The 12,189-nt window shown below is 32.5% G+C and overlaps 1 protein-coding gene across 2 annotated transcripts in view; it reads right to left on the reverse strand.

The window, feature by feature from the left end:
- LOC118204531 (tolloid-like protein 1) overlaps positions 1 to 12,189 on the reverse strand; it is a 122,244-nt gene that overhangs the window by 37,282 nt on the left and 72,773 nt on the right. For both annotated transcript variants that reach the window (XM_035376846.2, XM_035376850.2), the window contains exons 9-10: positions 10,035 to 10,180; positions 2,384 to 2,579 (exon numbers count right to left, since the gene is read on the reverse strand). In XM_035376846.2, coding sequence (XP_035232737.1) covers positions 2,384 to 2,579; positions 10,035 to 10,180 — 342 coding nt within the window. The remainder of the gene's footprint in view (positions 1 to 2,383; positions 2,580 to 10,034; positions 10,181 to 12,189) is intronic.

The raw sequence follows: 12,189 nt of genomic DNA on the forward strand, positions 1-12,189 counted from the left end.
ATGATATATTCGCGACTGAATTTTAGAATAAGTCTCAAAATGAAGGCAATGCAAAACCAAAACAAGCAATACTAATTTCATCTATTACTTGGTTTCTGTTGCGCAGTTTGGTGTTACTTACCGCAAAAATAAAGTCTTGTGAAAATATGTACAGGGAAAATTTTAAAGCTCAAAATAACAATCACTGGTAAGTCAAAACATCGGCATAAAGGAACTATTGGTAGAAGTTTGCGGAAGTAACCCAAAATAATAATAAAATAAGTAATCCATAGCAATTGTTACTCACGGGAATTAAAAAAGTAAACTTAACTTAAACAGGGCAAATTGCTATTACCGACTAATGGTTGCTCTTAGGCAGAATAAGCAGGCAAAACGGCATAAGTTGTCACGCTAAAATTATCTCCATAATTTCGTATAATGTTTGCCTATAAAAATTTTAAAATATTAGTGCTATGTCGCAAATTTTAAATCATTGGAATAAAAGCGGTAATAACTAACTGACAAATAAACTTGACAATAATTTTGTAACTAAGGCAACTGTAAATTTTTACTTAACTATTAAAGTACACCTTTCACAAAAAACATGGGATTCTCCCGATCTACTGGACCGATTGACGAAATTTAACTTGCGCATATTGTTACGAAATGTCAAGGCGCGGCAAGATAGGTTCCCCGCAAAGCAAGTTTCGGGTTGCCAGAAAAATGACAAAGGGACGCAGGATTGCCAATTTGGCGAGAAATCGCCCAATTGGCGACATTTAGGGACAAATTTGTTTATATGTTACAGACGGATGGAGAACTTTCTGGAACGAATTCTTACTGCTTTAGCCCAGAATGTTCTCGAACACAAGCCAAAAGCTATATAAACCCTGCTGGTAGAGTTAGTCCATGCGGAGTTCATCGAGTTGACAGTCAGTCAGTGAGTTTCGAGTTGGTCGTCGAGTGCACCAAAAGAGTCTCTTAGTGTATCATGGTTAGTGCATCGTCGAGAGAGTGTGTCGAACTCCGAAAACAACTGAACCGAGGAGTCGGGAGCTGTATTCTAGTGTGTCGTCGAGTGCATCGCGAGTTGTAGCGTGGACAGTCTCGAGAGTACATGGAGTTCCAAGAACGACGGAGCAGATTCGGGAGCTGTACTCTGGTGAATTTCAGTGAAGCTGTCTTCACCGTTATAGCCTGCCTGAAGGCTGTGTCGCTGATTGTCACAGCGTGTTTATAGTAGTTCTTCGACGACTGTAAAAACGTGATTTTGGAGCTGTCCTGAGAATACTGGCTAATAAAGTGTGTTCTGATACTTTATCGAGTGCTGTCGTCATTACTCACTCCAAATCCGCACGAACCTTATACGTAAAGAGGAAAGAAAAAGCTTAACAATATGTTAGCTTTATACACAGCAATTATTCTAACATAGGTATTCTGACATAAAATCGAACTTTCTCTGAAATGACATACCTATTTTTATTTTCATATTCCGAATCTACGACTCAAAGTATGCCAAAGTACCAAATTTTGTAAAAATTACAGGGATAGTTTTTAAAAAATTAGCTCTCAAAATTTTAACTCCTCATTGTTAACTGAATTTGGAATATGTTTATTAAAATATCATTTTTGTTAAACTTACTCGATTCCTTCTTTCACAATTCGAATTCAGGTTCAATAGAAATAAAATTCGGAGATATTTTCTCATATATTTTTTTAATTTGTATTTTTTTTTTTTTTTTTTTTTTTTTTTTTTTTGTAATTTCTTTTAATTTTTCGAAGCAAATTTTTAATTATAACCTATATTTTTTTTACTATCGCCTTGTACATGTATGTTTTGGCATAGCTGCAAAAATGCAAAAATAGTTTTCTTGTTCAAAATTCCTGAAGATATAAGTTAATTTATAAATTAGCACATTTTGAAATTTGGCATATTTGTTATAAGCGATAATAGCGCCAAATGTGGTTTACGCACTTTGTTAAAATTGTTTGAAGGTATGAATGCTGGCACTTTTTTCCTCTCGTATATAATGAAATAAAAAGGAAAGGAAAATAGGTTGCTATAAATGAAGAAGTTCGCCAAGTGAATTATTCTTGGCGCAAACTGAAAATTTAATATTAGGCATAATTTGAGTCGTAGAATCGAAATACGAAAACAAAAATGGGTATATCATTTCAGAAAAAGTCCAGTTTTGTATCAAAATAATTATGTTTGAACGATGGTATATATATAAATCTAATATATATCCCAAGTCGTGCTTTCGAGACATGAAAAGCGCAAGTTAGTTTCATCAATCGGCGCAGTAGAACGACAGATAATATAACTGTCCTACCTTTTTTGTATGTGCAAAGCGTACAATAATTTTTAATTTCTGTGATGTTACTACACATTAGACTTTATTACCTGTGACGAAAGTAGCGGAAAACCCCATCTTCCGTATTGAGCTATCAGAAAAGAAACGAATGAGCATTTTGTTCGAAATAGATCGAACTTCTTCTGGGATTTTATATCCACAAAGACGGGCCAGGAGAGGACTATGAAGTTCCAGTCCATCACGAATTTCGACAAAATCATATGCACAATTGTCGTGGTATTCTACCTGAAATAAAATCCCCAAAAAGGAATAGTTATGTAGAAGTTACAAGGAAAGAAATTAATCAAAGAAACACTGAAATTAAAACACTGTTATTGCGCTACTAAACACTATTAAAACATTATTATTATACTACTAAAATCTCAAAGTATAAATCTGAAAGTAATTTAAGAAAATTCTCTTTAAAATTATAGTCCCTTTTTGTTTTGCTCTGCTCTGTTTACTGATCATGAACTGATTTATATTCATAAAGTGACTATTTAAATTAGAATTTCTGTAGTTATAGTTATTCAGTTTATGTTGTTTGATTAATGGGATGGATCACACTGCAAATTATTCAATATTTTAGGATAATTAGTGACACTGTTTGGTACGCTGTCTATCCCTAAGCTTTTGTGTTATAATTTATTTTAAGCATACCACACGTTTTGATTCAAATAAACCTTAAGCTTTTACGTATTTGGTTGTCTTTATATTTAAATATTTGTAATAGTGTTTATTCGCTTTCATACTTGTGTAGCCTAAGCCAAGGCATTGGGCTAATATCAAGCCGATAAGTAAAATGTTAACTTATAACTATACATTAATTAATGTCAGACATCTGGAAGTTTTGCGAATTTTATCATTTGTAAAAACTAATGCAAATTAATTCAGACAAATGAAGCTAAAACAAATGAATTCAGATTAACCCTTTCCGGCACGCTACCTTTTAAAGTTGGAGTTTTTATTAAAAAAAAAAAAAAAAAAGGTAGGCAGTCTAATTAGGCCTAGAGGAGTACACAAGTAAAATTTTGTGAGGATAGCACTTACCGTTTTAATTCTGTGGGTGTGCCCAAAGTGGGTACACTGATTGAATAGAGCTTCGAAAAGAGTGCTGAAACGAGCATTTTTTCAATGAACTGACAAATGAGCTGCGGAGAAACAAAGAATACAGACTCTCAGTTGTTCTAGATGATCGGTGAGCCCGGTCTGGGCACATCTAGGGTTCGCCGTTTGATTTTAGGCAACATTTCAAGGTAAAAATTATAACTAATATAGAATAAGGAGATTAGGCTACAGCCAAAAAAATACCATAGAAATTTCTTTTCAAACAATTCCTTTTAAACCGTAAACAAAATCTGGAAGATTTCTTTGAAAAATGAGGGTCCTAAAAAAACTAAACATGGCTAAAATATATGAACTGGTTTGTGTTGAGCTACCGTCTACTATAAATAAAGGTTAAGAGTAACCTATAGTAACGTATAACTCCTTTTCCATTCAATTTTTCTGTGCGTACAGAAGGAAATTTTTAAGTGTGTCCAGATTGGACACACTGTGCCGCAAAGGGTTAATTTAGGTCTCATCTACAAATTTCTGTTGATGTCTGCAACAAAGTCACATTTGTGCACATTATATGTGGACATTAAGAAAACAACAGGAGAGAAAAACGAAAGAGCTAGTATGAAATATATGTCAATATTTCAGTAAACCTCAGAAAATAAAGCAAAGAAAAAGGGTAGAGATATACCAAAATTCGGTTTTATTTCAGCTGGGCTATCACTTATATATCATTTTGAAAGAACAATGGATAGAATAAATGGAAACACTAGTCACTATATGTCTATAATACCATAAACCTAAATCCTTCGTCTTAAATTTCATCATAAAAACAATTTGAAGGTGTACAACTATTTTTTATTTCGTATTTTTATGTCACAAATTCAGAAAAAGGAATCTATTTACTTTCACTCTGTCTCAAAGAGCAATTTTTTCACTTTCATTTTATTTTTTATTTACCTTTTCTAGCCAAGCTATTAACTTTTATTGCTGTCCTATACGAATGACGAAAATTAACATTTTGGTCAGTTTGAGTTGATATTATCGGATTTCGCTGAGGCGAAATACTAAGGTAGAGTAGCAGATGGATATAAAAGTTTATTTAATACCTTTTGTAGCTAATAATAATAAGAATACACATTTGAAGTTAAACTGCTTGAGGAAAGCTTAGGTGATACTATACGGAAATACCTGGAATGTTTGCAACAAAATCACATTTGAGCCATGAACTGTCCAGCATTCATTTCAACTTTTGAAGGTTATCAAAACATTTTAACAGTATGTGCAAAGCATATGATTATAAATGCAAGATCGCTGTTCCACAAACTATCAAAGGAATTAGTACTAAGCATTTCCTGGAGTAATTACCCTATTTGTGTCCCCTGAAAGTGGACATTATTTCCTCCCACTGTAACTAAAGCAAGCTCTTCACATATATGAAAAAAAAAAAAAAAAAAAAAAAAAAAGGACTGCTAAGAGGAATTAATATAAGTGCTAAATTGGAAAAAGATAATACCGCATCCTTATGATTTCTCTATAGCGAATATTATTGACATTTCAAAACTGTGGAGATATAGCAAGGTCATGAAATACCCAATAACAAAGAATTCAAGTATGTCCTCCTCTACGAAACCTAGCTAGAAGGCGGTTGGAATATTTCCAGTTGTAGAATCTTTAATAAGTTTGAAACTGCAAGTAGATGCTTGGGTTAATTTCGACAGACGATCAATTCCTTTTGTCCAGTTTAATGTTGTTAAATGACAAAAAATAAGTTTTCCAAGCGTATGTGGAAGAGAAAATTGAAATGTAAGTCTTAGTGAAATTTTTAAGGATAGTAAAAGCTAATAAATTGGCTCAAAATCGTGATAAAATAAAGCAATTCAACGAAATTCTTCTTCAGTAAGAAGAATCAAACGTTTTAGCTGGGAGAATAACTGTTCTCAGAAATTTAAATGCATGTCAATCACAACTGATGCACATGCCACAATTTCTTAATCACTACTTAAAGAACAAAAGTCCTTGTTTGTGTGAAGTTGGAGTAGTCTCGTTTTTGTTCTTAGATCCTAATTATTAATCCTGTGGGTTTTTTCAACAGGTAAAATAGCTGCTTTCTATGGTGCTGTTAATTATGTTCAGAAATTTCTTAACTAGGTGTGTTTACACTATTTTATTTAATCTTCCAGAACGCGCGCGTCGTATTTTTTACGACATCCGTTATTTTACCGTTTTTGGCACGAAAAACGACAGAAATGAGTGAATATTCATAATAAATTTGTTAAGAAATAAAATATTAGTTTTATTATTGCAAAATACAAATGATATCACATTTAAATATAAGTAAATTATTTTTAAGTTCTTAAGATAGTGAGATGGAAATGCAATGATGTATTTCATTACAGAAAAATTTACGTTTATTATTTAATAATTATATTTTAAAATCGAAGCTGATTTTAATATTCATCAAAGACAAGTATAGGAAATAAAAAAGAAAACACCTTGGTAGGAAAAAAGTACGTTTAGCATTACTTTACTTCCGCAAGGAAATTTACTTCTTGCTGGTTACAAAAACGCACTTTAAACTAACTTTAATGTTCTTTTTTATTTCTAAAAAATAGAAATAAAAGAAAATAAGGAATGGAAATCGCTATTGCTCTCCCATCCAAAGGTTTCCTTGTCTTTCTTTTCTTCATCAGATAATTCTTGAAGAATCCGAGCAAAATCAGCTGATTGCACATATTTTTTTGCAATGAAAACCGATATAAAATTTACGGAGCCAAATGTATTCAAATTAAATAATACACGGCAATTAATAACACAAAATTACAATATATTTGAGAAAAAAATATTTTCCGAATTTTAAAACACGACCACGCGCGTGTCGTAACTTTTGTGAAAAAGCTGCCACGTAGCACAAAAGCCCAGTTAAAAAAAAGTCAAATGACATCCTGTTGGCGCATTCCATAATGTGGGAAAGGGTAGAAAGGAGGAATAGAAATGACCTTCAGCCGTCTCAGCTTCGATATGCGAAACATATGCATTAAAAATTGAATTTGTCGTAAATTTTGCGCATACGCGCGTGCTGAAAGGTTAAAGAAAATTAAATTTAGTTATATATTACATTGCCGTTCATTCATTTTTTTCATAGCTGCCGCGGTATTGTGTGAAATGTGTAATATGGTAGGATTATTAACCAATTTTTTAAATTTCAATTGTTTTGTCATTGGGGATTCTCCATCAAGTTTTAATGCTGTGTAAAATTAGAAATTTACAGATGTTTTATAAAGTTCTTTCAATTTCTTATCTGTGCCAAGTCTGGAATTTAAACCATAGGTGTCATAAATATTAAATATACATCAATACCTGATGTCTAAGTAAAATAATCTGATGTGTACACCACATGACTTCCTTGTATTGGAATATTAAATTGGAATATTAAATTATACGCATTTTTTCTTGCATTTCATTTAAACTTATTGGATTGAATTAAATCTACTTCGCCGACAACGCATAAACCGCAATAGAATAAATGCATTCTTTATAATTCACTCTAGTATTTGATTACCATAGCGACACTCTGGCGCTAGATTCACTTAACAGTATTAATAATTATATAACAGTTAATTTATGTAATAATTTTATAACGGAAACTAAGTTAACTGTTCTATAATCCAATAATTATACAACAGTTAACTTATATATTTCGTTCATATTATAACTCCTAATGAACAAAATTTATATCATTTAAAGAATAGGATTATCTAATCATTGCCACATGTTCTATTCAAATACCATAACAAAGCTAGAATGATGTATAAAAGAAATTAAGCAAACAAAACAAAAACGAAACAGTTTTTCACAGACGATTGAGTATTTCTCATTTAATTAATTCAGTTCTCACTTCGCAAGAAGGCAAAAATACATAAAAACTCAAAATATCTATATTAAAAATTACGAAGTAAATCTTAAACGCTTATTTCCTCGAAAAAATTCCAGAAAGGATTAAGCATGATTTAAATAATAAATGAAGGCGTTATCTTTGTTGTTGCGAAGCTAAGTTTCTCTAGATTGGCAACAAATCCACTAGTCTCCTATTTCAAATGTAAACATCAATGACCGCCATTAAAAAAAGCTTAGCGGCAATTAAACAACTTTAAAATTGCTGATAATTCTAAAAATATTACACACAGATTTACTAAAGGCATAAAATCCTTAACCGGAAGAAAGAAACAACATAATTCAATCATTTTTTAAAGCAAAAAATGTTCAATTTACCAACATATAAGAGAAAAAGAACATATAAAGAAACTGAGATTACTGAGCCGGGTAACAGAGTGGATATATATATAAATATATTTATATACGTTTGGTGCGGCTGATTGCAACCAAAATACGAGGTGCACATCTACATGTTATAGCAGTCCTATATACAAAATTTCAACGTTCTGAGGCTCCTTGTTTTTGAGTTATGCGAGATACGTACGTACGCAAGAACGTACGTACGTGTATGTACGTTCGTACAGACGCCACGAAAAATTCTCTTCAGAATTAATTTTAAAGCAGTTTTATAATTTTTTTGAAGGAAAAGAGCATTTTATTCTGTCCTTACGTACAGATATTACGTAAAAACATCGTTAAATTGCATTCGATAGCGGTCAAAATGGATATTTTCGTTAAAATGTGCTGCCTGAAACTTTTCGCGATTACAATACTTCCTTTTTACTTCGTAGAAGGAAGTAAAAAAGGTTGCATCTGGAGTTTGAGCAAAATTGCTAAAGCTGAAGAAAGAAAGAAAATTCCAGTTTCATAATAATAAAATATAGAAAAAGGGATGCAATATTTCCCATTTTGTTAATCACATGTTCAGTGCATCACAAACTCACTTTCCTACAAAAGAAATAAAATTAAACATTAGAATAACAGTAATTTAGCTAGGTTGTTTCCTTTATGGGGAAGGAAGTCCTGTGCTCAACTTTTTATTTTGATTTTATAGAATTATTAGGGGGTTTTTAAGAAGTAGACATGAAAATTGCGCAGTGTTCTCACATAGACTCGAACCCGGGACCTGTCGAATGCGCGTTGAGTACTCTTCCAGTTACACCACGAGAGTATGCGGAAAGGTGGAATACTTTATAAACTCCCGCTTTTAAAGGACGACTACTGATGAGAGGACCCAATCGCCAAATCCTGGTGGTGACAAATTATCGTCCGCCATCTTTTAGTTTGGTGCCACTTGCAGATTCATTAGGGTATTCTGAAGCAGGAGACGCGATAAATGTGCAATGTCCGCACCGGGACTCAAACCTTGGACCTCTCGAGTATACGTCGAGCATGCTTGCAATTACATGACGAAGGCATGAGGAAATAAATTAGGGAGAAAATACCTTGCAATTTGTTCATTTATTCATTTTGGGTGATTCTATTTTGGTAAACTAATCTGACTGAGTGTTTTATAATTTGCCATTTCTCTAGGTTTACAAAAATAATGTTTATTTAAAAAATTCCTGAGTAAAAGAACGCTAGATAAAATTACACGGTAAATTAATGCCAGTTTTTATCGAGAATCTTACAGAAAATCAAAGATTGAAAAAAGAGTGAAAAATTTCTGGCGTGATTGCTTAAAGTTATGCAATTCAATCTTTTCGATAAAGACAGATGTGAAATTTAATTAATCAAAAATGGGAACACCCGTGCGGCACCATTCTTTCATATGATAATAAGGCGGACACTTGCACGTATGGATTTTTCAAGTAGCTTAGCTACCAAAAGTCAACTACTTTCCAATGTAAGAATAATGGACACACCCTACACTTAAGCACGAAATTATACCAAATGAATTCTAGAAGACTGAGAAAAGATGCATTAGTTTCATAAATCAAAACTTTTATTGCATCATGCTAATGCCTATATGTATGGATCAACGGAAATAAGTGATGGATTATGTAAACATGGTAATATTATTCAGGGTGGCTGGCTATTTTTGAGTCAGTTGAATATTTAGATAGTCTGGCGAAGATTTCGACACTGTTTTTAAACTTAAGGGCAGTGCTTTGCGTGGTGCTGAGAAACCATGTGTGCATTGCATTTCTTTTCATGTGTGAGCATTGCGTTGCAAGGTGATAATACTATAAGCAAATGATAACTTGTTATGCTAGCTCAGATATAGGAACAGTTCGACAGCATGAGACACATGTAGTGACTCACAAACTCTATTCATATTAATTCAGTGCAACATACATAACATGTTTTTAGTGCTATTTTGACGAATGGACTCAGCCCACCTTATGCTCGTTTGCTGTAGACTGCCTTAAAAATATTTACGGATCGTTTTCATTAAATTCCTGCTTTCATTCCTTGAAAATTTGTTCAAGGCTCAAGCGGTATTACAATGAAAAACATGTTCAAGGAAGGCTCAATCGATATTAGAATGAACGACATGTTTAAGGAAGGCTCAAGCGGAATTAGACTGAAAGACTCAATTACTAGATATTGAACAGGAAACCCCAATTCAATGGAATTCTCAGAGTACATAGTTAGTTACGTCTTTTAAGCCAATATTACATCACGCAGGCTTCCCAAACTTCCCCACAAAACAGACTAAGAGTTTGCATTGTTCACACTTAACGCAAAATAAAAATCAGACCCTACTTCAAACGCCTGGAATGTAAGTGCCACTTGGCTTCCTGGAGAAACTGCAATTTTCCAAATACATTCTTTATCAGCTAGATATTCATCCGGATAGTTAGGACTTTGGAGTGTACCTTCCGATTGCTCCAGCAAGCCGCCACATAAAGCTACAGGGAAACAAAATAAATGTAAATTCATATTGCAAGTAATTCTGTTATTTTTTATTGTTTCAAGAATTTGTATTAATATTGTCTTACTGAAGTGATATGTCTTAATCGATACGGGAGCTGAGATACTGAAAATCAAATTTGGTAATAAAGCAAATAAGTGTTGCATCCTATTCATCAAATAACAGTTATAAAAATAATTCAAATTTTAAAGCATGATGTTGGCTTATGATTTTATCTTAATTTGTTTGATTCGAACAAATATATATATTTTATCTTAATTTGTTTGATTCGAACAAATATATATATTATATAATCAAGAGATAATGATTCATTGAAAATTAGATCATGAAGGTTGGACAACCCTCATAAAATAGAAAATACACACATCATATTTAAAATAAAAACATGAAAATTTCAAAACTGAATATGAATCTCTCTATATATATACAGATACAGGTACAGCTAAAAGTATGGAGGAGACCAACGATGTACCATTTATCAGCTAGTAATGCCTTCCTATACGAACTAACTCTTCAAAAAATTGCAAGTTTTATAAGAATTTACAAAGGTTGAGGAAATTAGCAACTGAAGCTTTCCAAAGGACCTAGAGTTTACCTATTAAGACACATCGTGCAATCTCATTGTACACCCCACATCTAGTATTCATTAAAAATAATGATTTAGGACGTAAAGAGATTGCAGTATAGTTTCGATGCAATTTGAAATTAACAAATTAAACTGAACACCTGTTTCGGTGTAAAAAAATACCAGATAAACATAATAAGTAACATATAAATGCAATAAGTACTGGGAACACAATGAAATTTAGCAATTTATAACGATAAAGAGGTGCCCACTGGGTTTTTACAGTTATAAAGCATTATTACAGTTTATTAAGTTAACAAGAGGGATATTTTTGAACATATTCATAGAATATAACATTTCATTAAATTTATGCAGTAGGAGGACTTGACAAAAACCTAGGCTGTAAGACGAGAGTCGTTGCATAATTTTTTGAAACTTTGGATACTGACGTTTATCTTTAATTAGAAACCTTTGCATTGCCAGGAGATCAATTTGTGAGGATTTTATGTGATTATCTTCAGTTAAGCTCCATAAGCATGTGTAATGATCAGAAATTCCCTGTTCTCTAAATATGCTGATATCAGAGTTCTCCATATTTTTTGAGTAGAAATATGTGGCGAAGGGTCCTTGCCCTGTTATATAGTAATTTAATGAAAGATTCGAGCACATACATGCAAGCTTACATTGGGGATAAAGTTATATGCACGTCTTCCTTGTGAAATATTATTCCACAAAATCTTGCCAATATTTTGAAACAAATAAATCGTTTTAGTTCGTAATTGAAATTAATTTCAGTTTTATAATCTGCAGTATGATTATTATACTCTATTAATATTTTATTGTTTATTTTCTTACCTGTTTAGTTTGAAGTTTAACTTAATCTATTAAGTTAAACTTCACATATTAAGGCATATGTTATTGATTTTACATAATGCGCTGTCATTCACGACTCACGGGGAAGGGAATTCTTAGACTGGTTTTGATTTGTTTTCTTCGGGGGGGAGGGGGAATTCGAGGCATGGGCGCCTTCAGGCAACACCTCCTAACAGAAGAAAGCCAGGACGCTGGATTGTGACGTCACAAGTAGTCGTCTGAGTCGAAACTCCGAGAAGGCAAAGAAACGAAATAGGTTACGCGCTAGTGCCGCACTTAACATTGCTTTCATTATTTGATATAGATATTTGGGTTGGATTTTATTCAAAGATTCAACACTTTTGTCGTTTATAACGCAAAACGATTAATATCGATCAATTAATATTTCGAATTTACGATTTCAATTTTCGATTAATATTTATTTAATATATTAAGAAAATAAATAAATAAGATTTTTATAAATTCTTTGGCCAAAGATAAATACTAAACATTCATACCTTGTAGGTTATATTCAAAAATAACATAAATAATATTGACCATGATTTAAC

This window comes from Stegodyphus dumicola, chromosome 4 (assembly GCF_044657685.1).
Source record: "Stegodyphus dumicola isolate Sdum_Otavi_A_Nest chromosome 4, ASM4465768v1".
NCBI lineage: Eukaryota > Metazoa > Arthropoda > Arachnida > Araneae > Eresidae > Stegodyphus > Stegodyphus dumicola.